The sequence below is a fragment of the Rhinolophus hipposideros genome (assembly GCF_964194185.1).
Source record: "Rhinolophus hipposideros genome assembly, chromosome: 5".
NCBI lineage: Eukaryota > Metazoa > Chordata > Mammalia > Chiroptera > Rhinolophidae > Rhinolophus > Rhinolophus hipposideros.
Window position 1 is genome coordinate 4420725 of NC_138051.1, and position 27276 is coordinate 4448000.

Below are 27276 nucleotides of genomic sequence, written 5' to 3' on the forward strand. Positions count from 1 at the left end.
GGAACTTGCTAGGTCCTGTCCTGTGATACATATGACAAAACAAGCATTTATTCATACCTGGTGGTTGTTGGTATTGCCATTCACCCACTTTAATAAGCAATCTGGGGTCCCCAGCCTGTGAAGTGACCCGGCACTTCCTGCGCTGAGCTGACACTGCCTGGAGCTGCTGCAGACACGAGACTGTGAAGGCCATGCTCCCTGCAGAATCCCAGGGCTCTGCTTCTGCGCTGAGGCCCTTCAATGTGGAACTGGCTCAGGCTGGTTAAGGATTCGGTCTCTGAGAAAACAACTGAACTGATGCAATTGCAGTTTGGGGGAAAACGGTGGACAATATATACCGTCACAATATACCACGTCAGCCTTTGGCTGTTGAACCATGGAAGGTCTGTGCACCCTCCAGAGGCTGGCCCTGTTTCTGGGCCCCAGGTTGACATCCCCAAGGAGGATGAAAAGCTAAGCCCCCTATACAGTGGACTGAGAAGAAAAAGTGAAAGGTAAACTTCTGTCAAAAGACATAATCTGACTAAAAGATGGCTCATGAAAAACAATTATGGAGAAAATAGTTTGGATGACAAAGTATATCATAATATCCAGGAACTGGAAAATTATGCTGAAAACACACAGAACTCTCCTTTATTTAACACTAGTAATATTGGGTATAAAGGATCTTCATGCAGATGATGACACAAGTCACATTGGGAAAGCATGAGGCATTGTCATATTGCCGAGAGCCACGCCCTATCACACTTGCAAACGGTGTTCCTTCCCTGGGATATTTGTATGTTTGACAAATACAACACCAGGTGTTTCACAAGAGGATTTTCTATGCAAGAACCAAGAATAAAATGTGAGCAACCTAATATATGTCATTGCTAGCTAGCTAGGCACACTTGCTCTTAAAGAAAATTCAACAAGTGGATTTTGATATATTCCATCCATCTTTACAGCAGAAGAAGACATTACTTCCATTATCTTTGTATATTCAGTCATGGAGAAAAAGATATTAAAATAATTTCATGGCACTGGGAAAAAAACAATTTGGTTAGAAGAAAACAGAGTAACACCTTTGTGATCTTGAAGTAGGACAAGATTTTTGTTATAACAGAATTTTTGTTCACCAGAAGATACCACTGAAAGAGTAAAAAGGCAATCCACAGAATGGGGTAAGATATTTGTAATCTGTGTATCTAACAAAGGACTTGTAGCAAGAATATGTAAAGAACTCATGAATCAATGGGATAGACAACCTAACAGAAGAGTGAGTAAACAGAGGAGTGTCCACATGTCCACCAAAAGGCACGTACTACAGTGCTCACAGCAGCAGTTTTTATAATAGCCCCAAATTGGAAACTACCCAGTTGCCCATCAACAGAAGAATGGAAAATTGTGGTAAATTCATACAATGAAATACTAGACAGCAGTATGAATAATCTGTAAGCACACTAGCAATATGGATGATTCTCATAAACATACTGTTGAGCCAAAGAAGCCAGACACAAAAAAGTACATATGCATGATTCCATTCATGTGGAATACAAATCAGGCAAAACCAATTTGTGTTGGCAGAAGACAGAGACACTCTTGGGAGGAGATTACTAGGGATTGGGAGAGGACATACAAGGGTTTTTAGGGTGCTGGAAGTGTTCTGTTTCTTGATCTAGGCACTGATTACCAGAGTTCTACATGTATATTATAATTTAATAAAAAGTTAAAAGAATAACCTGGATATATAAATCAAGAATCTTAAAAACGTATCCTTTGTCTTGGTAATTTCACCTCAAGTTATGTATAAAATCAATATTATTATTACATCGTATTTATATAACCTCTTATTAGGAATTGTGCTAAGTGTTTTACATACATTAATTTGCTTTTATGAATCAAATTTTTCCATTTCGTTTTCTAATTTGTTATTGCTAACACAAATAAGCTATTTTTTCTATGTATTTCTCTTTCATCTCGTCACTTGACTGCCTGTATTGCTTTTTGTTTCATATGTATATTCATTTTCATGTAAAAGAAGTTTCTTACTATTTCTATTTTATCAGGATTTTAAATATAGAATGGCTGTATCAAATTCCTTTCTAACCTCTAGAATATGGGGTTACTCCTTTAGTCTATTTAATGCAAACATTGCCCTAATACATTTGCTAATGTTTATCTAATTTTGCATTCCTGTAATAAAACGTATTTGGACAGGATACATTATTCTTCTGATATAGTGCTAGGAGTACTTGTTTTTATAATTGACCCAAGAATTATTCAGAATTTTAAAAATTTATTCACATATTTAGATTTTCCCCCCAGTTTTGATAGATTACAGTCAAAGAACATGTCCTCTAAGAATTCTACATTTTGCTTCTGATCACAAGAAAAAATAATTTTGTTAACTATGTATGGTGATGGATGTTAGCAGAATTATTGTGGTGATTATTCTGTAATATGTGCAAGTATTTAATCATTATATTTTGCACCTAAATTAATATTATATACTATTCTATGTCAATTACTGTGTTTTCCTGAAAATAAGACCTCGCCGGACAATCAGCTCTAATGCGTCTTTTGGGCAAAAATTAATATTATATTATATCATATCATATCATATCATATCATATCATATTGTGTTATAGACCTGGTCTTATAATAAAATAGTAAAATAAGACTGGGTCTTATATTAATTTTTGCTCCAAAAGATGCATTAGAGCTGATTGTCTGGCTAGGTCTTATTTTCGGGGAAATGGTATAACTCAATAAAAAAAAAGTTATATTTTGGATTTAGGAATATTTGTCTTTTTCCAGTTTTTCTCAATGTCCCATGGGCATTTAAAAGTTTTAAATATATTTGTGTAGGATATAAGAGCATAAATCTATTATATTCAAAGTATTAATTACATTATGCAAGATATTCCTGTTCTTATTTATTTTTTTGCACTTGTAAAAATAGTCTCAGAGAAATGTTAATATTTCTATGGTTATAATTCTTATAATTTTATAATTATAAAAATTTTATAATTTTACAATTTTTTCTTTTTATAATTTTGTAATTTTTTCTTTTCCCTTACATTTCTTCCAACTTTTGCTTTATATACATATATTTGTTTCTTTGTTGTTAGGTGGATAATGGTTCAGGATGTCTATCCTCTTTGTGAATTGTACCTTTTATCATTAAAAATATTCATCTTTGTTCCTTGTAATTTATTTGCCTTGGGTTCTGCCAGATGTTAATAAATGCTTCACTTGCTCTCTTTCTGTTTGCATCCTCCTGATATATCTTTGATATACTATTCGTTTACCGTCATCATTTTGTATCATTTTAAATGTCTTTTATCAACAGCATTTAGACTGTTCTTTTGTCAATCTGACAGTCTTTGTCTTTTAATGGGGGAATTTAACCTCTTTACATGTAGTGTGATAGTTCAGATAGACTGCGCTTATTCCTATACTCCTATTCTCCGTATTTTCTATTAATTACATATCCCTGTTGCTTCCTCTCCTCTTCCTCTTATTTTGTCAGAATGATCCAGTTTTCTTTGGTCCTTTTCTTTTCTATGATGATGTGGAGGTCATGTATTCTGTTTCTGTCTTGCTGGAGCTTATGTATGAATTTTATTAGCTATATCTTTTTAAAAATTAATTTCAAGGCATCAATAGTAGCAACGAAAAAATAATAGTAATGTTGAAGGAGAGTAATGAAATGGACATTTTCACACATTATTGGTGGGATTGTACATTGTTAACCTATGTTTTCAAGTGTTTAGATTGAATGGGTGAGGAAAATAGCCCTGATTACATGGCTTAAGACAGGGAGGACGTGTGGCCATGGTCAATCTCATCCAAGCTACAAAACTAAAGGCTGAAATTTCCAAGTGAAAAACAAGGTATCAATGGTGAGGAAGGGTGAAAATAGATGCTGTTGTGTGGCAACCAATATCCTCTATAATGGTCATTGTAGTATTGTTTATTACTGAGAAAATCTGGAAGAAACCTAAATGCGCATTAATAGGGAATTGGGTAAATAAAAGATGGAACATCCACAATATTCCAGCTCTGTGTGTAATCTTGGGGCAAGTTAGTTAACCCCTCAATTCTGATTTCCTATTATCTAATAAATAGAAATAATAAGAGCACCTATATCCACATAAACTTATTTTGAGGCTTAAATAAATTAACATATGTGGAGCCCTTATAATAGTATCTGGCACATGATAAGTGCACAATAAATGTTAGCTATCACTATTATTATTATTGTTCAGCTTTAAAAAGCAGAATATTATCAGGGAGGGGAGGAGATAGGAGGAAGTTGGTCAAAAGGCACAAACTTCCAGTGACAAGATAAATAAGTACTAGGGATGTAGTGTACAACATGATGACTACAGCTAACGCTGCTGTGTGATGTACATGAAAGTTGTTAAGAGTAGGTCCTAAGAGTGCTAGTCACAAGGATATACAGAGGGTGCCAAAAAAATGTATACACATTTTAAGAAAACTATTAAAATTGTAATACTCGATATATACTGACAACAAAAGATGAATACAAATCCCATTTGACTTCTGAAATTATAAGAGGTGCTCAAAGTGGTTCCCATCAGCATCCAGACATTTCTGATGACAGCGAACTACTGCTTGAGCAACATTGACCCAAGTGTCCACTTGTATACATTTTTTGGTACCCCGGTATATATGTGTGTGTGTGTGTATATATATTTGTATCTATATGAGATGATGGATGTTAATTAACTTATTGTGGTAATCTTTGCATGATATCTGTAAGTCAATCATTATGCTTATTTGACTTACATATATCATGCAATGATTGCCTAAACTTGCACAGTGCTGTATGTGAATTATATCTTTATAAAACGGGAAAAAATAGAATATTAACTCTTTTACACAATATGTTGTGTAAATATGTATTATTTACATATTTACAATATGTATTAACTGAAAAATTTGCAGAATGATGATTATTTCATGCTCTAAATTTTTGTTGTTAAAGATTATAGACGTGTGCATACTGACAATGGTCATACACAGAAATGACCATACATGCCATGTCATACATACATCGATTTCATGCATAGAAAAATATGTGCTAAAGTGCCAGTAGTCTATCTTTCTGCTTTTGTGTGGTTCCTTGGCACTGCAAAAGTCTCAAAAGTGTGAAGTAAATCATGGAAGGATGTAAACATCAGGAAGGACGATGGTGACGTTTCCTTGTAAACTGAGCAGATCAGGGGCTTCGGTCATGAAGGTAGAAAATATTCTGGAAAACAAAGTTGCAATTCCTGCATAGCCACGTTTGTGAACTGAGCATCATAACTTCTACATGCAAAATGGTGTTCTTTGACTTTTTCAAATCCAATATGTATTGCTTTTATAATAAAGAAATGGCAGTCATTGACTCCCCACATATTCCCTTCTAAGTGAAGCTATTCCCTCACTAGAACCTGTTCCATCTCTTCTTAGCTGGGTTAATCATTCTCTTTCTGGAGACTTTGAAACTGGAATACGAAAGGACTAAATTAGGAAGAGCAAGAGAACAAAGCAGATGCAGGAGTGGGGATGAGAGACTAAGGAGTAACCGTGATTCCTAATACATATCCCAGCCCATTTGACCCTGGCTATAATTAGTTTCTTGTGTCTAGGTGCTTGTGAAGATGATAAACTCCCCACTCTTGAAGCTAGTTGGGATTCTCTTCATAGTAACTACAATGTCTCTGACAAGAATATCAGGTGTTTAACCTTTTGCACCTAGAACATGAAGGATCTTTTTAATTTCTGAAGCATTTTTATCTTACATATCATTACTCAAAGTGAGGGGAAGGATCACTGTTTCTTTGACCTTTATCTCCAGGGTTAGAGCTCTAATTACCTTATAATTATCTGTGTGTTCATTTGTTGGCTCTGAACAATTCTTTTTCCTTCTACTGGCCTCCTGCCACTATTTGGCTGATGCAGACTCAAGTAAGGTTAACGGATTTTAATATTTTCCTAAGCAAAATTTCTTTAGAAAGATTAGTCAGCTACTGCCAAGGGAGAAAAGCATAGGCCAAACACAGTGACTTTCAGATTATTTGCATCATTGCTTCTTCGTAGTTCTAAAGTTAATTGAGAGTGGGCCATGCACATTCAAATCCAGCGATCATTCCTTTCTATAAGTCAGCGGGCTAAGAAAAAGATGTAGGCCCATTGGGCTCATGATCAAACCCATGATCAATCTCAAAGAGACTAGATGACAGCAGGTATCTCCAGAGGCACAATCCAGTGACACAGGGAAACCCCTGGTCAGGAAGGTCACACATCTGTAGTCTATTTCCAGCCTTACCTCTCTCTGGCTATAGTCACACTTGGTTGAATAATTTCAATGTCAAAATTTATCGGTGTGTCTACTGCATGCAATGCACTGTACTATGTGTAGCAAGGAATGAATTTAGTCATTTGACAATCATTTGTCGAGTACCCACTATGTACCTGGCACTATGCTCAATGTTGGAAGTATCACAAAGAATAATATCCTATTCTTGCTTTTGAGGAATGCACTTCACTTCTCTGGTTCTCAGTTCTCTTATTTTAAATGAGAGAAGTGAACTACATAATTGCTAAGATCACATCTAGGTCTATACTCTTATGATTCTCAAAAATTTCCCCTAGATTTTTGTACCCCTTTGGGGGAGGGGTGTTTTGTTGTTGTTTTAGTTCAAGCAGAAGTTTACAATAGAGGATCAAACAAAGTTTTCAAACATACATTACAAACAGCATATATTGGTTTGAGTTCAGTAGTATAATGCTTCTCCCTACATCTTTGTTAGAGGTTAATCCTTTCTCTATGGAATTTTAAGGATGCATGATCTTTATTCAGGATAGTATGAGGCCAGGAACAGAATCTTCAAACAATTGAATAGCCTAATGTTATAGGCTATAACCCTGCCAGATTTTTGTGGGAGAGAGATGCTGAGGACACTTCAGGCCAAAAAGCACTATACAAGAGGTGATCAAACAATACATTTAAATAAAACATGAATGTTTAAATTAAAAAAGTATTACAATGAAAGACACATTGCCATTAATCCCCCTCAAAATACTCCTCCTTGCTTCAAACACACTTATCCCATCATTCTTGCCACTTTCTGAAGCAGTTCTGGAAGTCCTCTTTCGTGAATGTCTTTAGTTGAGCTGTCGTGGCTGCCTCGATGTTCTGAATCTATTCAAAGTGTTTACCTTTCGTGGTCATTTTGACTTTGGGGAAGAGCCAAAAGTTATACAGTGCCAGATCCAGTGAATAAGGTGGATGAGAACACACCATAATGTTTTTATTTGACAGAAATTGCCATATACCAGAAGCAACATGTGACATGGAGCCTTTTCGTTGTGATCACAAAAATACGGTGAATGCTGCTGCCGAGAGCCATCCAATGAAAAAGCAGGGATCTTCAATACAGGAAGCAGCGCGTTGAACCTTAGTAACAGTGTGTGACAAGTTTCAACTTGTTCAGCAGTCAGTTGGGTGTGAGCTACGGTTGAGAAGATATGTTTTAAAAGTGTGCTGTAAATCATCCTCCATCATGACAACGCTCCGTGTCACACATCACTTCTAGTATATGGCAATTTCTATCAAATAAAAACATTACAGTGTGTCCTCGTCTACCTTATTCACTGGATCCCATGTGACTTCTGGCTCTTCCCCAGTCAAAATGATTCCAGGCATTGAGGCAGCCATGACAGTGCAACTAAAGACACACGTGAAAGATAACTACCAGAACTGCTTCAGAAAGTGGCTAGAATAATGAGATAAGTGTTTTCAAAGCAAAGGGGAGTATTTTGAAGGGGATTAATGACAGTGTGTCTTTTACTGTAATAATTTTTTTAATTTAAACATTCACCATATTGTTTGATCACACCTTATAGCTGAGACCTTGACCCAGACCTCGAATGAATACTCTGTGGGTGAGCTAGGCATCACCACACTGGGTGCCACAGGGACTCCTTCCTGGACTACATCCTGGTCCAGCCTCGCTTCTTCTGGACCCCTCCTGCCTCCTCTCCCAAGTGGGAGGAAGCTCTGGGACATTTTCTTTGACACCGCACGGGAAACAAGTTGTAAGAGGGATAGTCAACTCCAACATGAAGAAAAGGAGTCCAAGAGAAAGATCTAAAAGGTGCTGCCAATAGAAATAATACATTTTAACTGGAGTTCTTAGCACCAAGATGTCCAGCTGTAGCATCAGTGAAATTGGACATTTTGGAAACCTGTTTCACAGTAATATGCCACTAATGTTTCCTGAAGCCAAATGTTAACCGATGGCCAAAGAACAAAAAAGCTGAAGGAATCTGTGCTCTGGTGTCCCTGGAGGCTGTAGCTTCATTATTTGTCATGGAAGGAAAATAAGTATGGAGGACCCAGGCAGGAGGAGAATGGGAGGAAGGCAAGGAATGAGTGGTAAATCTTTCTGGGCCAACTGGGGAAATCTAGGGGCAATAATGCAGGGTCTGAATGATTTTCTGTAAAGGACTTACTTATATTCTCCGATTAAGGTTTCATTGACATTCCACCTCCCTTAAGGGGTTTCTAATTATATCTGCAATTTAGCCAGCATGAGCATTTATAACCATTAAGGCTAAAGGCATGGAGGCCAAAGAGATCAGACTAGAGCCCAGATAATTTTCATCCAGAGCAGACATCGGGATGTCTGGAGCAGGATGTAGTTTAAGCAAAAGGAGCCCCTATTAAAAGGGCCTTAAACATACATAACTGTCCTAACTATCTATATAATTTTTCTCTTTTTTGGTCTAAAAATCCCAACATCAGAGGCCCTGGACTGATGGTCTAACCCTGGATAGGATTTCTCATGTTTTTCTACGAGTTTATCTGACTTAGATGTAAGCTTAAGGTAGGCAAGCGCTTTAATTAAACAGCTCTTATGGTAAAAAAAAGAGATATTAAGATGATTTTTATCAGTATTTCTCTTCATGCACTATTGGTTCTAGACAAATAGAATTGCCCACTTCCCTGGTATAATGCAGATTCTTCAGAGATCTGTGCTGAGGTTCATTTGCCATTTCATTCTATTCATCCAAAAAGACTCACTGTCCGTGTGCCAGATACTCTTCTAGGACCTGTGGATCCTGAAGTGAATGTTAGATGGAGGTTTCCTTCTGATTTGTAATCCTTCTCCATGGACCACTCTTTTCCTCCACACATTGAAATTCTGACTGTATTTAAAATTGTAATACAAATGCTTCCTCATTCATGCATTCGTTCAACAAATACTTGTTGGACTCTTACTGTGTGCAGAGTCCTGGCTCAGACAATAAGGATACAACTGTGAAACAAGATACCATTCATTCAGCATGTTGTCTGTGGGGGGCGTAGACAGGTAAAGAGGCCACATGAGGGTGCCATGAAGAAGCACCCAAATGGAGGTGATGTCTAAAGGCTTCTCAAAGTTGCTCACATCACAATACATTTAGGGGATTGGTGTTGGCTGGAGGTGGCTGGCCAGGATGTCCAGCTGCCCAGCCTCTGCCTGGCCACCCTAAGGATTGAGGGGATCGCTGTCTCAGCACACCTGGACTCCATTCTCAGCATACTTGTTGGTCTGATTTGGGCTAAGACCTGAAGGATAAGTAGATGCTAACTAGAAGAGATATTCAGAGCCCTTCATTCAGTCTTCACTTAGCAAGTCTTCATTGAGCATCGACCATGCGCCAGATAGTGTGCCAAGGATTAGGACTACTACAGTGAAGACAGAATCTGTCCTGAGGAGCTTTTAGTCTAGTGGAGAAGACAGACAAGTGGACAGGCAATATGCTACTATGAGATAAGTGCTCTGATGGAGATAAACTCAAAGGATTGTGTGATTTTACCCAAGTTTGAGAAATCAGAGATTTACAGGGTGGTAAAATAAAAGTTTAGGCTGTCAGGTTGGTGGTGGGAATGAAAGTGGAGGTGGGAAAGGCATTCCAGGGAGAAGGGACGATGGTGAGATAATCATGGCACATCTCTTTGTGGTCTCCCATAAACGTTATGCTCATTCTGCCATCTTCTTTCACACCTGTGTTTCACCTGTGCTCCTCTTCCCTGACTGGCTAACAAAGCTCAAAAGTCACCTCCTTTGTGAAAGACTTCCCCAAGCAAAATTCGTCATTCCCTCTTTTCTGCATCTACAGTGATGACACATTATCTGAGGGTGAATTCTTTTTCTGATATGTACACCAATTTACTGGAAGCTATGGGAATTAGATCATGTTTTATTCATTTTATTCATTTTAAGCTCTTTAATAAAAGGAAAAAGAGGAAACAACCAAATATTATATTCATTACTTTTGTTATTCATCATCCCTTAAATTTGATGGTAATGTTATGTAATACTAATTTAAAGAATTCTTATTGTTAAGTGTTTAATTTTAAAATGTGCTACTATCTATGCTAGTCTCTGAATATTTATTTGGATTATAATGATTTTTTAAACTTTTAATGGTCATTCATTACTTTTCTGATTCTGTGATATACTGGTCAAAGAGGGTAATTGGAATATTATGTTTGGAATAGTCTCTCATCAAAAATCTCTAAGAATTTTCATTAATGATTTCTCCAATCTCTTGGAGCCCACCTCCTTCATTAAGTAAATGACTCCTCTCCCTGTAATAGGGAATTACATGAGGGGTGCCTGGGCACATGCTCAGTCCTGAAACCCTACTTTGACATACTGCCTGACATACATACCTTTGAACCTGCTCTGAACCCTCCCAAAACTATTGGCCTTGTGGGACAGACCCTATAAATTGGCTCTTCTGACAATAATTCTTGGATCCTTTCCCTTGGTACCTTGGGTAATGTATCTCCCAAATGTAATTGGTGCTGATACAATTTAGGTTTAAACAATGTAGGAATCAGTGTAAATATGCAATCTTAGGATCTGAAACTGTGATTTTGAGATCTAATTTCTACCTTTTTTGTTATGAGCTCAATTCTAGCATAATCAACCTTCTAAGAGAAATTTGATGAATCCAGAGAAGTTACAGAAGTGAGAGATGATGTTTCTCTATCTGACTTCCCATTATGAGCCATGTATATATAACTATTAAATTAGGTACCTTAATATAAATTACTGTGATTTTAAGAGGCTTTTATTTTAAAAAGTTAATTTTTCTGATCTTCACACTTAATACTAACATGTAATTTTATGATTTAAAAAATTACCTACTAGTCAAATAATGCCACACAATGGCATTATTTTTATCTCCTTTTGCAGTCAGGGATTCAATTACGCTCCGAAAATACAGTGGTGGTGACCAAGGAAAGAAGTGACCAAGGAAAGAAGGGTCCCTGACTCAAGTATCTGTGGAGTTCTCATCGCTCAGCCCTCCAGCCTGTCCTATGTAAACCCCGGTGCCTCTGGATACCCACTATTTCCTGGGTCTACAGCTCTCTTCCTTCCCCACTGCTGTAGTTCAAGTTCTCATTATCTTCCGCCTCCTGACTGGTTTCTTATCCATTCAACTATGCAACATGAGATTTCTAAAATGCAAATATTTGGGGTGATTTTCAATTGCCCACAGAATAAAGTCCTGACCTTGGACTTCTATGCAAGGCCCCTGCAGGACCAAGCCTCTGTCTTATCTCTGGGCACTCTCCACGTTGCACTGAAAGTGCAATCAATGTCTTCCTATTCGCGGTAAGTATATACCCCATTTTTTGAAGTTTTCCTCTCTGGGAGAGGATTTGGGAGCATTTACCAGGAGTTTATCAACTATCAAGGGAAGAGCTCATACCAGAAGCAGGAATTGGGAAAACGTGAGCTTGCTCTGAAAGTACACATTTTCCCCCGTCATAAGTAGATCACATTTTCTGTGACCTTGGGATGCCCTCTCCGGAAGAGCCAGACGACGTACCCCTGACCCTTCCCACCCCACAGCATTTCGCATCACAGCGACCTGTGGCTTGAATCCCCCTCTTTTCTGCTTCTGAAAGTGCCGGGGCCTGCACGTCTTTTCCCTCCCAGGCAGGCCTGACGAACTCTTACTCCGCGTTCGGGACTCAGCCGAGACGTCCAGAGTCTGCGGCCCGCCGCTCCCCACCGGGCGCCTGTCGGGTGGCGCTCACAGCCGTGCGCGGGCAGGCACGGCACCTGCGGCGGGCACGGGCTCCTGGGCCGCCAGCGCCGCGCCCCGCGCCCCGCGCCCCGCGCCCCGCGCCCCGCGCCCCGCGCCCCGCGCCCCGCGCCCCGCGCCCCGCGCCCCGCGCCCCGCGCCCCCACCCCCGGCCTACGCCGCAGGAGCTGCGGGCGGACGTCTGCGCTCCCGCGTCGCGCGCGCCGCGCCGGGTCACGTGACACGCCGGTGGTCACGCGGGCGCCGCTCAGCTGACCTGGCGGTCACGTGGCCGCCCACCGGGACGGGGGCGTCGGGCGGGCCATGGCGGGCTCCGGGCTCTGGTGTTCGCTGCTGCTGGCGGCGGCGTTCGCGGGGCGGGCCGTGGCGCTGTGGCCTTGGCCGCAGTCCGTGCAGACCTCCGGCCGGCTCTACACCGTCTCCCCGCGGCGCTTCCAGTTCAAGTACCACGCCAGCTCCGCCGCCCGGCCGGGCTGCTCCGTCCTGGACGAGGCTTTCCGGCGCTACCGAGGCGTGCTCTTCGGCCCCGAGTTGGGGCCCGGGGCTGCCCGCGCAGGTGAGCCGGCCGCGCCCCGCCGTGCTCCGGGCCCTGTGGTCCCCGCGTCCCCCGCCCTTCGCCGCCGCTGTGGCCTCGGCGTCCCCGGGGCTCAGCGCCTCCCGCGGCTGACTTCTGGGCCGGGATGGACGTGGGATCTGTCCTCGGGCTGGATTTCACCCGGCTGCCTGCCACAGGGCTGCAGCCCCATCGGGACGTCTAAGGCCTGGGAGTGCGGTGCCCAGGCCTCTGCGGCCATCCCTCGTGTCACAGGGCCCTGGGGACGCCGTGAGCGCGCCGGGTAGGTGAGGGACAGTAACACCCACAGTCGGTGAGACAGAACGTGAGAAATGTAGGGAACTACGCAGTTACGTGAAGGTATCCGACGCCTTCGTGTGTTCAGTAAATGTTCCAACTGTGAGATAAATCATACACCACTTTCCGTAAAGAAACTAGTTTTGAGCGGCCGCTCACAGTGAGGCGGGGAACCCAAGGCGCCAGGGTTGGAAGGCTGTCCCCGGAAAGACGAGACTTGCGCAGACGCTGGCGTGTGTGACGAGGGCGGGGCCGGGGGGCCGGGGGGGGGGTGGGGGCCGGGGGGGGGGGTCAATGAGAAGCCCAGAGTGCTTGGGATACTGGGTTCATCCAGATGAGCAGGGGCTGGCAGGATTCGGTAAGGCCGCTGCTGGAAATGGTGTTTGACGATTGGTATTTCAAAGCAAATTGATGAGTGGAGTCAGCAACACAAAGGAATAAAGTTCTACTTGGCGTTTTCTTGCAAATCTGGAGTCTAGTTCTCTGGTTATGATGTGTAGGTGTTTATGAGTGGAAGCCGTATTTATGGTTCGGCCATATGATAACAGTTTGTATGATGTTTCAACTGCTGAAATTACTTTCACGAATGTTCTCATTTAATATATAGAATCAAAAGGATTTAATTAAACAGATGGCACTTAGAAAGTGCCAGAGTCTCAGCATCAAGGTGGTTCTTAAGGTATAAAATATATTAGGCGGGGAAGACAAAAAGCCTGCTGTTGTGCGTGTGGTAGATCACATATTTCTCTGACTCTGTCATGACAAATAGTAGAATACCTTATACCTGATCGATGCTCAGAATATGTTTATCCTGGTATAAAACAGTTAGGGCCTGGCTTGTGCAAAAAAATCAATCTATCATCTAATTGGTATGTGCCTATCTCCGTGCTGGGCGCTCTGGAGGTTAAGTTAGCTACTGGAGGTAGCAAGAGAAGTATAAGACGTAGGCCCAAGCTTTGCAGTCCAATTGGGGAAATATGAAACAAAAGGACACAATGTATCATAAAATGCTCAAAAGATAATGAGAGTGTTTACTACTGTTGTGTAAATTAGGATAATTCCTGTACTTCTAAATTAAGCCTTTACCTCCATTGCTGTAGGACTACAGTTTAATCAAGAAAATAGAAATGGGGTAGCTACGTGGCAGTGGGGTGCTATACATTCCTAATGAAAGATTTAGAGACAGATAAGAAACTAAATAAGATGTTTATTGCAGTTTATTACCTTCCTGTGAGTGAGTTTGCTCTGTTAGTTGGGGGATTTTTGTCCATTGAAAGAGAATGACAACTGGTTTGGATGAACACTGTCAAAGACATAGGAGTAACTTCCTTTTCTGTTGTTCTTCCCCTGGAGCCTTCCCTTAGGAATGCGGTTTTCTGGGGAGGCTTTCAGATAACTTGAGCTATAATCCTATTTCTGTAAAACAAACAAACAAAAGCATGAATTGACAGAGGGGAAAGCAACATCAACAAGGCCCAAACCAGGGTATATTTCTCTATAGGGCTGATTTTAGTAAAGAAAACATATGCCAGTTAAATCTTAGCTAACAGCTTTTCGTCCCATTCCTCCAAGTAACTTCCTTATAGGTGCTGGGCCAGAGTTTTTCTTAATGCAGCACAACTTCTGCTTTTGATCTAAACCTGGAATTCAGTGGAATTCATGTTTTCCTTTTCTGAGAACTAAATCTAGTACTGAGGTTCCATTCGATTCTGAATTCACCTGCAGGGTTTAGCCAGAGTCCCACCAATCGCTAAATGGTCTGTGGAGGTGTTTCATATTTGCTCCCTGTCTTGGTCATTGAGAGGTATTTCTGCTAACTGGAGGGTGTGTGTTACATGTTGTTAAACCTGTTAAATGGAATTATTTTAGGCTCTAGATAGTTGAATGAACCTAGTTTTTTGTTTTGATTATTAAGCCACATCCTGTTTGCAAATCAAAGGTTTGATCATTTGGGATGGCACCCATCTAATGTGGCACAAATACTTTTTGAGTGCTTGATGGAGCTGATGAAGCCCTAATTTTTCAGGTCAAGTGACTAAATCTGATTTTGTCGTTTGACAAAATCTTCTTTGCTTTTCCTGAAACTAGTTGATTGAAGCCGTAGTACTTAATTACTATTTAATGGCTATTACATGTTCCCATCCTGTTCTGATGTCCACACAAATATGCCTACCGTATTTCCCTGAAAATGAGACCGGATCTTATATTAATTTTTGCTCCAAAAGATGCATTAGGGCTTATGTTCAGGGGATGTCATCCTGAAAATCACGGTAGGGCTTATTTTCCAGTTATGAGTTACTTAGGTTACACGGTATGAGTTATTTAGGTTAACATCATCCCTAAACAGAATAATCCCCACGCTTTTCCCAGTCCTTTTATTCTAGAATGGAAGGAAGGTTATTAAATGAGAATCTGGATTCTTCTGCAGTCATTATCAATATTTGATTTGCTTGTCCTCAGATATCAAACAAGAGACTAAGTTAATAAGTGTCATAATTCATTATAATCTGAATCTCCTAAAATACCTCCTTTGGCTATTCCTTCTATAATTATGCCTGAGACGTAGTAGATACTTAATTACGTGTTGGATATATTCACTTAAAAGGGCTACTTTGCATAAAAGTTTTTAAGCAGGCTTCTTGCTTTTGTTTACTTCTAAGATGATTTGCAGGTTTCATTTAGAATCGATTGCGTTGCTTTTCAGGTTTCAAACTTAGAATATTAGCATGTGATTCCAGGGAAAGGAGGATCACAGTATGTTGTGGTCCCAACTCAAGTTGATTCTATCTCATCACAGAGTTGGAGAAGCACTGGGAGTGCAACTAAGGAGTTGTAGGAAGGAAACAGATAAGGCCAGGCAGTGGAGCTGCGGAGAAAGAGTAAGGCTGATTACGTAGTTCTCTCCACTCTGATTGGACTAGAGGCTGTGTACACTTTCACCTCTCCCATGACAGCATGCCCTTACAGAAGACTTGATTGCCCGAGTTTATTGTTTTAAAAGCAGAGAGGGAGAAAACAATGCAGGAAGAGCGTTCTGTAGTTAGAATCATTTTTCTTGTGTCGTGGTATGTGGAGAATGGAGGGACGCATAAAGAGGGGAAATACAAAGATTGCGGAGGACACAGGTAGCAGGAGCTCATTTTTAGTGAGGGCCAAAATAATTGTTGTGTTCCATTTTGAATCCCAGGGCCTAGATGAGCTTGGCCTGCAGGCCTCAGTCAGCCTCTCCTCTCACAATCCTGTTTTCTTCTTTATTACTAAATCGTAATGTTTTTGCGATAGCCCTGGGTGGTACTGAGTCCAGGAAGTTCTGTTTAATCAAGGTGTGTGGGGGTAGTCTGGGCCCGGTTTATGAAAAATTGGAGTCTTATTTCCTTGAGCTGCTGTTGCTTCCCCTGCCTTGGATGTTCTGGTCGGAGACCGTATGCAATGGTGGACTCAGGGTCTGGGACATGGTATAGTCAGAACTCAGCCAGAGAATGTTTATTAGTCACTGGTTCAACTATGTGCTCTCAGGCAAATTGCCTAATTTCCAAGCAGCTCCTGCTGCTTTTTGTAAAAAAAATCTGTATTTCAAGCATTTCTGAAGATAACAAAGAGATGGTGATGAATGTCTTCACGATCTTTGAAGGAAGGTATGTAGAAGGAAGAAGTTGGCGATTTAAAAAATTAAACAATAAAAATTAAAAGTCTGAGCCCCAGTGGTGTCCTTCCTTCCATCTTCCTCCACCCCCTACCCCGCATCCTCACCGCCAAACAGAAGAGTAAAGCAAGGCAGTATAGGTTTTTGGTTGTTGATACCTTCTTTTTTGGTTTGTTTTTGGTTTTAATAGCAGGTGTGGGCTCCCCTCCCACCCCCTTTTAGCTACACAGTCTCTTGCTGGGGCATGTTGTCCCTTTCTTAGCCTGTTAGAGGCATAAAACTCAATTATTTTCCTGTTGATTATACAGAGGGAAAATTTTACTGCCGATCCTCTACTTCTTTTAGAAATGGAGGAGGTCACTGTTATGTTTCTGCATTTTTGTAAATTTCCTCTGCAGGTCCTGGAAATACATGATAGATTGAGTCCATGTGCAGCCTCAAGAGGGTAGACCAGTTGGATTAGGTAGGACCTTCTCCCACCTGTGAGGCCACTGACAGCAAGGTCAGCTGAAGAGAGGAGGTTGTGTCTCTAGATGTCAGAATGGTGAATATGTGAAGGGTTTTCTGTGACCTGCCTTAAGGTTTATAGGTCTGTAGTCTGTTGTAATAGAGAAATGGATTTGCTTTTCTTCTCTATTCCTGGCTATAGCGAAGAAGACCCGTTACGGGGTCAGGAACTTCTCTCTTTCATTTCCCTTCTGCTTTAAGCTTCTGTTAAATTGCTTAAGCTTCCTGGCCGTGCACTCAACCCTGATCTCTAGCCAATAACAATGTCCTTACTATCTTTGAGTCCACATCTGAGGTTGGTTGGGGTTTGGCTATGGTGCAGACCGCAGAAGTCTGGGCGCTTGTCATCTCGGGTGGTGGTCAGCAGCCTCCCCTTCTTTTGTGACACTTTGGGATCGGAAGGGAGATGGCTTACTAGATACACTAGATGAAAAGTTTAAATTCTGTCCCATCAACTTTGTCCCGGTGGTAACTACTGGGACCCCACTTAGTGGCTTTGGTCTTTTGCTTGGGGCCACAGTCCTAGTTTGAGGCAAATGCAGAGTTCTACGCTTATGTCCCTTTTATATGTTTGGTGTTAGCCTGCTTGCCATACAGGATGGTACCACACAGTAGTGGATTCTTCAGGCTCCAATCAGAAGCTCATGAAAAACCTTGGGGAAGCTGCCCCTATGGTGTTTATTCCACAAAGCCACCACCCCTGGGCTCCTCCAGCCAAGTGGCCAAACTGACCTCGTAGGAAAAAAGGAAGTGGAAAATGAAAGGAAACTAGATTTATTGAGTGTCTGGCCCTTGCTGTATGTTATGCTCTATAATCTGAATAATAGCTCTGTGAAGTTGGTGTTGCCCCATCCTTCGGAACTGAGACTCACAGAGGCTGAGCCTCCTGTCCAGGGTTACACAGCCAGGGGTGGTGGAGCAGAAACTCCAGACAGGTCTGTTTGTCTACAGAGATTTTTATTGTGCCATCTTGAAGATAAGTATCTTCATTGAGCAATGCATCAATTAGCAATTTGGAAACCACTGGCTTCTGGTGGGGTTAAGCCCTGATCACACTTCAAGTGTTAATTACTTCAAATAGTAACTTCTAACATCTAATTGCTTAATCAATAGCATTCAGGTTGTGAATATTTTGATACCTGGCCCATTGTTATCAGATTCCAGTGGTGTTTCTGGCTGGCTTCCTTCTTTCCATCCATTCTTATACAAGTGGTGTTTATTAAGTAACTCTAATTTGTCAGTAGCACTGGTCCAAAGAATATTAATTGAACTGCTCCCGTCCTTAAAGAATTTACAGTCTCTGGAAGTGGAAATATAGACACACAATAAAGTGTGATTTTTGCTGGTAGTTGAAGTATAAGGTGTTTTGGGAGCACTTGACCCAAGTGAGTGTGTGTGCGTGTGCAGGGGTACATTTTGAGACACTCCCATAAAGAGCTGTCTAGTCATGTCTGAAGGTAGGAGTTGGTGGGTATGGAGGTGGTGACCTGCATAGCAAGAGCTGCATGTGGGAAAGGCCTTTGGGGAAGAAGCCTCCAGGCCATATTCAAGGAAGCCAAGGTCCACGTGGCTGAAGCAGACAGTTCTAGGTTGGGTCAGCAAGTTCTGAAGCCAGAGAGGTAGTAGACCCGAGTCATCTGGGGGTGACTGCAAATTTATGACTTAGCAATTTGAATGTTTCCCGCAGCCATTCGCAAAGATAGGGAAGATAGCAGGAGAGGAAAGGAAGGGAGAGGAAAAGAGAGAAAGACAGAGACATTAATTAGGAGGTTAGTGGTGGGATGAGAATTATAAAAAATAAGTTTGATCTTGGACCTGCTGAGTGCGGTATCTAGTGTCTGGCAGTTAGCTATATGGTCCTGAAGCTCGAGAGAATGAGTTGGAACACTTCCTAGGACAAGAAGGTCCAAGAGGTGAGCGTGGGGAGGTGTTGAGGAGGAGGAAGATGAACTTGGATAACTGGTAAGTCAGAGCGTGGGTTCCTTCTTCCTCTTGAGTGTTGAAATCATTTAGGATGGTAGCCAGCCTTGGGCTGGAGAGGAAGACGGGGTCCAGGATCCGAAGTCTTGGGTAAATAAAGAAGTGACCGGGAAGTTGCAGTGTTGTGACAAGGAGAGGCTCAAGATTTTACAGCTGGATGACGTGAGCCATAGAAGAGAGGATGTGGGAAGGAGCTGCCTCCCAAAGTACATTTATGGGGAAGTGGCATTCCTGGGGAGAGTCAGGCTTCAGTTAAGGAGGAAGTAGATGAGACTGAGGATTTTCATAGTTAAATAACCACAGAACAAGATTCCAGACAGTTTGTGGGGGTGGGTGACTTATAGTACAGGTGGTTTGTGGAGGAGAGGAAACACTTACAGGAATGGGAGCGTGGGTCCAGAAATGAGCAGAGGCATTTATGTATTGGGCAGAGTGACAAAAGATGATAGAAATATGACATGGTGGATTTCCTTGACTGTAAGACTGCCAAGAAAATAAGTTCCAGAGATAAGCAAGAATTCATATACATGTGAGAATTTAACATATGATGAAGTATTTCACCTTAAAAGTGAGAAGATATATTAGTCAAGATATTAGTCAGTGGGTAGGGATGGCTTGTTATCCATTTGGAAAAGATTTAAGTTAAATCTTTACCTTATAGCAATCACAAAAATAAATTCCAGATGGATTAAAGATTTAAAGATAGAAGGTGTGCCATAAAAATATTAGAAAGAAATAAAGGAAACTGTACCTATACCTAGGGGTAGAAGAGACCTTTCTAAGCCAGTAAATAAAGGAACCATAAAGGAAGAAACTAATAGATTTCACTGCATAAAAAGTAAAGTAAAAGAACCTATAGGTTCAAAAATAAAGGACAACATGGGGCAAATATTTGCATCCTTAAAAAACAAGTTTAAAAATCTAGAAAAAGCTCCACAAATCAATAAAAGAACATTAACCCCAAAAAAAGTACAAAGAATATAGCCAGTAAATGCAAAACAATGCTCAAATCCATTCATTATTAAAGAAGTACAAATTAAAACAATGGTATATTTCTTTATCAAGCTAGCACTGTTGAAAAAGAATTGAAGTGGTCTAGTTTTAGAAGGATGTCATGGGTCCATGGGTCCATGGGACATAGATGGGTCCATGTATGTTGGTTCAGATGACAATCAGTGCAATAATTTGGAAGAGTAATTTCGCAGTGTCAAAACCCAACATTTTCTTCTTTGGTTAGGCATTTCCACCTCTTGGAATTTTCCTACAGAAGTCTCTTGCAACTGCTTAAAAAAAATTTCTCGCAGCATATATGTATATATATATATACTCATATATGACTATTTACTAGAGCATTGTTTATAATATGAGAAAGAAGTATTTCCAAATGTCAACAAAGAGGAGAAAAGTTAGGACTTTTAACTCTTTAAAGTATATCTCAAAATTGGAATTCTATGTAACACTTATAAGTGATGTAGTCTGTATATGTCGGCATTAAAAGATCTGCACATCGTTTGGGGACGTGGGAAAAAGTTACCAGCTGGTATGTATCAGGATCTCATTTTTGTTTTAAAAATTAATAATAAATCTGTATTTATAAACAAATGGAAAGACTATGCCAAACGTTAACTAAGGTTATCTGTTGGGATCTATAATTATAGGGAGACGTTTTCTTTCCAGTGGGGGCTCAGGGGGAGAGGAGGAGACTAGATCAAGTTTTAAAAGTAGTGTGGAAAAAGAAAACTTTTAAGTACAACTTGTGCAAAGGAAGATTGAAGGGAGAGCATTCAGGATTTATGTACGGGCTGGATCAGTTGCACTTCTGATTAGGTATTAGTCATTTCTGGAGGATGGAAATCTTGGGACTCATGGGACGCCATGATCCAGACTGAATTCAGCAGCGGTGTGGAGGGGCTCTGGGCTCTGGGCTCCAGGCTCCGGGCTCTGGGCTTCAGGCTCCAGACTCTGGGCTCCAGGCTCCGGGCTCTGGGCTTCAGGCTCCAGACTCTGGGCTCCGGGCTCTGGGCTTCAGGCTCCAGACTCTGGGCTCCGGGCTCCAGGCTCTGGGCTTCAGGCTCCGGGCTCCAGGCTCCGGGCTCTGGGCTTCAGGCTCCGGGCTCTGGGCTTCAGGCTCCAGGCTCTGGGCTCCAGGCTCCGGGCTCTGGGCTCCAGGCTCCGGGCTCTGGGCTTCAGGCTCCAGACTCTGGGCTCCAGGCTCCGGGCTCCAGGCTCCAGGTTCCGGGCTCCAGGCGCGGGGCAGCTGGGTTCTCAGACTCCTGCTTTACTCGGGTAAGGACTTTGACAGAGGTGGCCTTCCTCTTCCCCTCCCCACAGCACTGTACTTGGGCACTGCCTGCTTCCCAGGCTTTGGAATGCTTTTTCCCCTCTTGGTAGCCTGGCACCCACCGACTCAGGGTTCAAGGTTCTGCTCAGAGGTCCCCTCTGAGGTTAAGTCTGCCTCCCTCTGTGGAGGTAGCTGTAATATGACTGTAACCCTATTAGGCTATCTTGTAATGTTTGTATTTGTCTTTCTCACTAGACTGTGAGCTCCTCAAGGGCAGGGACCAGGGCTTAGTTTTCTTTCTAAGTACCCCAGCACTTAGCACAGTTCTTGATACACAGTAAATGCTCAGTATATCCTGGGTGGAATGAAGAAATGAGTGGGAAGTGAATGATTTCAAGGGTTTTTATTAGGCTGAGTATGGGGAAAGGAAGCCTGGATGTGATGTATACAAAGATGGGAGGGGGAGGGAAGAGAGTGGGCGAGGAGAAGCACAACGCTGGCACGAGCCAAGGAGAGATCCAGGACGAAGGGGCCAGGCAGACCTGAAAGAGTGGGACGTTACCGAAGGCTGAGTTGACTTTGCTAGTTTCCACTCCAGAAACCAAACCAAATGGCACGTTATAACCAAACGAACGTGTTTTCTCCATGCTGCTAAGATTCTGTGACTTAAACACATTGATACGGTAGAAATGTTTTGATTCGAGGAGGAGCAGGTCTGGTGGAGAGAGAGGCTATTGTGAGCTGAGGTAAAGACTTCGTTTCCGGTACCCTAATGCAGCAGTGAGTTGTTCCTTCCAGAGAAGTGGAAAGACCTGAACCTTTAGATTTATGGACCCAGAGGTCTTCAGAGCAGTGTCTGAAAAGTCCCTTTCTGTATGCCTGGGTGTCTTCTTACCATCCCCATCCCAATCCCAGGACTTCAGAAATACTAGGTCTGCGTATATAAAAGTAATCTACATTAACTGTTTGCCATTAATGCCTGATTATCATGTAGCACAATCATTATGCATACATATCATTAAATAACATTTTTTAAATTCTAGCATCATTCATTTTTTCAGCAAACATTTATTGAATGACACCGTGTGTCAGGCACTGGGAAACAAAGACACTGAGATTGGTCCCTGCTGTTGAGGAACTCACAGCCTCGGTGAGGAGATAGACAAACAACGTATATTAAAATAAATGTTACGAAAAATGTGTGTATGTGTTCCTTCATGATCACATAGGATGGTCTCTTAGGAAACAGTGGGGCAAAGTTTAATGAAAGGAAAACCAGAGTTGTTTCTTAACCAGGTGAGATGTGGAAGCAATGCAAAGTTTGTTTCAGTTGGAGGAAGGAGTATGTGCCAAGAGAAGAATGGAAAATGTGGCCTTTTCAGGGTTCTGTAGAGAGTTCGCTGTGCTGCTGTGAGAGTTCCTACCCAGAGCAGAGGAAGACAAGGCTGGAGTTCTTATAATCATCCAGGGCAGGGGTGTCCAAACCTTTTCAACGGTTATTACCAAGGGCCATATGTGGTAAATTACACACACAGCCGGCCACTCACTCGAGGTGAAGTCCGTATTGCCTCACCTGGTTTATTTAAGCAAACTAAATATACTTTTGGAATTTGCTGCGGGCCAATTAACAATGGATCATGGGCCGCAGTTGGCCCGCGGGCCGCAGTTTGGACACCCCTGATCCAGTGGATCCTGGACTTTCTCCTGAAAGCAACGGGCAGCCATTGGAGGACTTTGAGCAGAGATTGTCATTACCTGATTTTCGTTTTGAAAGATCACAAAGGATAGCAGATTGGAACGGAGTCTATATGGAGGCAGGGAGAGATCGGCTGGGAGACACTGAACCAAGGCATTACCCCATGGAGTGCGGGCATGTTGGTGATGTTAGGAGAGAATAAGGGTTTTGTAGTTATAAGACTTAATTGGGTCTTTCTTTTTTACTGTTGTAATCTCGGTGCTTGGGTGCTTGGCACGGTGTTTGACACATAGTAGACAGTCAATAAATATTGAGCAAATCAACTTGTGGGCTACTCAGAAAGGTGGGAGAAGGAGGCAGTTCCTTGTCTGGGTAAATCAATAGGTGATGTGTTATCCAACTGAGAGAGAAGATCAGCCATGAAGAGGAGTGAAGAGTTGGTTCATTAAATTTGTATTTAAGATTTGACATGCTTTTGAGACATTTCAGGGGAGGTGTATGAGTCTAGAACTCCAGAAGAAGAGTTGGTGTGAAAAGTTAGGTCTGAGAGTTATCAGCCTACGTGGGAGTGGATGACAGTGTCCAGAGAGAGTGTCAGTGAGGAGAAAAGAAGTTTGTGACCCTGGGGAACACCAGCCCATAGGGGTTGGTGTAGGGAAAGCAGAATGAGAAAACATATTCAAGGAGTTACAAGGAAAACCAAGAGAGAGCAGTGTTCCCTAAGCCAGGGGTGTTTAGTTTCAAGAAGATGTGGGATGTCAGATGCTGCCAAGGTGCCTCAGAAGGAGTGAGTGGTCTCTCGAATATTAGCTCTGCGACAGCAGAGAATCTCATCTGTTTTGATCACTGCTGTATCCCTCACACTTAGAACACCCAGTACATAATAAGTGTTCAATAAATAACTGTTGTGTGAATGAACAAATGAATGAATTGAAAAGGGTCCCTTGAATTTAGTTACAGAGCCACAGGACCTTGGAAGGCATTTTCAGAGGAGTGGTGGAAGGAAACCAGACTGACGAGTAGATAGGATTTCAGGAAGTGGCTACAAAGGAGAGGACTAAGGATAGCCAGCTCCACGAGCACTTATCACGTGCTGGGCACTGAGGCAAGCACTTCACGTGCATTAACTCTTTTAATCTTCCAATAGCCCAGAAGGTGGGCACTGCCACTGTCCCCATTTTACAGATGAGGAAACTGCAGCTCTGAGCGGGAAAATATCTTGCCCAGGGTCCCACCGCTAGCACAAAGTGTTAGAAAGAATCAAGATTAGAACCCAGATCTGTCAGACTCTGCTCAGGTTACATTTCTGTGAGAGTTTCTTTGTAACTGGAAGGCAAATGAAGGAATGACTGTTTGAGATGACATACAGTTGAGACTTGCGAATATTTTAATGCTGATGGGAAAGAATCACCAGAAAGAAATAATTTGAAGACTTTGGGGGAAAGGGAAGTCAGTAATTTATACAAGAAGAGCCTGAGGAGAGATGCAGAGCACAGGTGAAAGGGAACCCTACGTGGGTTCCCTCCTACGTGAGGTAGGAGGACGACAAAGTACAGATCAGACATGTGCTGTAGGTATTTTTGTCAGAGAGGAAGAGGAAGGTGGGGATGGATGTGAGTTCCAATTGTCTGCTGAGAGTGAGGGAGGTGGTGATCAAGCTTTAGACACGAAGAAAGTGGTAGAAGTTTGAACTAGCTGTTGCAGAGATTAGGGAAAAAGCGATCGTGGAGATAGATTTTCAGGGCCTCATCAGGGGCCAGCCGAGATGCCAGGGCATGATTGTGTCAGTGGCCTAGTCCCACTGTTCCGTGACTTTTCCCTTTCCCTCCAGCAGAGCGGGAAGCAGCCGGGCCCGGGTGCACAGAAGGCTGATGTTAGGCTGGATGAGGAGCGGGAGTTGTGCCCGCTGGATGCAGCAGAAGGAAAAAGAGAAAGGTTGTGGGGAGTGCAGAGGGGCCTGAAGTGACGGGCCACACCTGGGGCTGGACGGAAGGAAGGGAAGGCGGGAGAGGAAGGGAATGGAAGAGTCCTGGTGCTGGCATCTGGACAAGGTTCCACAGTGGGACTCGGGTGCTTGGGCTTCTCAGAGGTCCCCGTCCAGCAGATTGTATCTGTGAGGAATACAGCTAATTGTGCTGCAGGCGCACACAGGGTAGGAAACTTCAGAGAAGGGGTAAAGGAGGGATTCCTAAGTTCTGTGTGAAGTTCTTCAACTTTTTAAATCAGAGAAAGAAAAAAAAAGCTTTTTAGTGGCTCCAGGAGGATCAACTTCACATGAAAGCATGGCGTGAGGGAACTGCGGAGACAGGAGGCCGTCGTGGAGGGGCCTGACTATGGTCTGCGCTTTGTGTGGGCCACGCCATGCCAGCTCGGAGGAGGGAGGAGGGAGGACGAGCGGCCACCTCACCACTGTTTACCGGGGAGGAAAGGGGAGCCTGTGACTCCAAGCTGAGGAGCTTGGCACTAGCAGAATCAGAACCAACCTTTCCTGCTTTGCCTGCTCAGTGCTCTGTTTATCATGATACTTCCTGAGCACTTGAGGCTTCAGAATTTCCTGCTGTGCCGCCAGGCGTATTGTGAGTGCGCCTAGGAGATGGCTGCCTGATGGGTTGTTCCCTCCCACATGGCAGTGCTCCTCTGTGCAGCACGTGCGCGTGTGCAGAGGGGGCGGGCCTGGCCCCTGCCTGTTTCCTCCTCTCTGCAGACTACCAGCTTGGGAGGCAGAAAAGCAGTGAGCCTCTGTTTGCATCCTTGTAAGTGATCCGGGATCCCTCCTGCTGTGCCAGCTCTCACTTCACCACCTCCCCCAGACTTTTCCTCCCCTCATAGTGTGTTTAAGCAGCAGCCAAAACCCAGATGAGTCACTGAGCACACTTAGGACAGTGATTCTTTACCATAAGATTGGTGGCAGGAGTGGAGGGACGAGCCCTTAAATCAGGGGCACTGTTCTGGGGAAATCCTTTTATTTTCATTAGCGCTTCAAAGGAGTCTGTGACCCACCCCTCTAAAAGGCTGGAGTGCAGGTGTGTTTTAGAAAAATAAGATGGAATAGCAATAACAGCAAAAATTTGTTGTTTTCTTGTTTCCAAGTAATAGTTCAGAGAAGGCTGGTGTTCGTGCAGCCTCTCGTCACCAGGACAGTGACGGTGGCGGCTGCGTGGGGATTAGTCGTGGTTTCTCCTCAGTTCCTAGATGAGCAGCGATGTCCCCAGGCCTCGTGCCTCTCCTGGATGGCCATCTGCGTAGACGTGCACACAAGTGGGCACACAAGTGGCACTGAGCTCTGTGCTGTGCAGGCATGGAGTGAGCACGAGGAGGGGCAGAAGGCCTCGCTTGAGGGATATTCTATAGTTTTCCTGACCCCCACTCCTCACTTAAGTCCTTCTTGCTCTTTTTTTTAAAGATTTTTAATAAACTATAGAAATGAATATAATATTAGTTTCAGGTGTACATCATACTTATTCAGTAGTACCCACCTGGCACTATACAGAGTTATCACATTTTTTATTATATTCCCTGTGCTAAAGAAGTAATCGCCACGATAAATCCAGCCTTCCTTGCTCTTTGTTTTTGTAGAGATGGCTGATCTGCTTGGGGAGCTTGGGCTGACCCTCCATGTTCTGCTTTGAGAGTGGTCCCTGCCCCGAAAGCCTGTCCTGTGCTACGAGGATAAGTTTTTAGGGTTTAGAATGCAGTTGTGAGTGGCTGGCCCAGACTAGCCTCAAGTTCCCTTCTCCCTGCAGGGTTTAGGTACATGTTAGAGGGCACAGAGTATTTACTGGGAGGGGAAAGAATATTTGCTCAGGATGATAGGAAAGGGCCGCTTATTGTTCCTTCTCGGCAGACCTGAGAGCTGAGATGCAGCCAGGAGGCCGTGCTCAGGGTGGGTAGGCAGGCTTCTTTGAGGTAGTTCACGGCAATTGGATTCTTTCTGTCTAGAGGTGGAGGACGTTTGGGATTCTGGTTTGGTTCTCAATCCTCTGTCCCGGCCTTGTGCCAGGCCATCCTGTCCCGGCCTTTGTAGTTCCACAGGAAGTCGTGGGTGTGTGGTGCCCATGGGGACACGTGCAGTTCCAGGAAGAGTGGGGGGGTGGGTTCACTGAGGTTAAGGATAGGACAGTACAGTCACAGCCACCTGAAGGTCACAGAGAAGAACCGGCAGGAGGGTGGGAAGACAGCGTATTTGTGTTGGGCTTTTTTCCAGCATA

The 27276-nt window shown here is 43.0% G+C and overlaps 1 protein-coding gene and 1 pseudogene across 2 annotated transcripts in view; both read left to right on the top strand.

Annotated features, from left to right (window-relative positions):
• The first annotated feature begins 240 nt into the window (after nt 1-240).
• On the top strand, nt 241-1007 carry LOC308497638 (NADH dehydrogenase (ubiquinone) complex I, assembly factor 6-like; annotated as a pseudogene). Its single transcript has 2 exons — nt 241-387; nt 506-1007. The product of its transcript is annotated as an NADH dehydrogenase (ubiquinone) complex I, assembly factor 6-like (transcript).
• An 11346-nt stretch (nt 1008-12353) lies between these two features.
• The window catches only part of HEXA (hexosaminidase subunit alpha), a 28664-nt gene continuing 13741 nt past the window's right edge, over nt 12354-27276 (top strand). Inside the window, exon 1 of the mRNA XM_081047346.1 lies at nt 12354-12667. Coding sequence (XP_080903472.1) covers nt 12415-12667 — 253 coding nt within the window. The 5' untranslated portion in view covers nt 12354-12414. The remainder of the gene's footprint in view (nt 12668-27276) is intronic.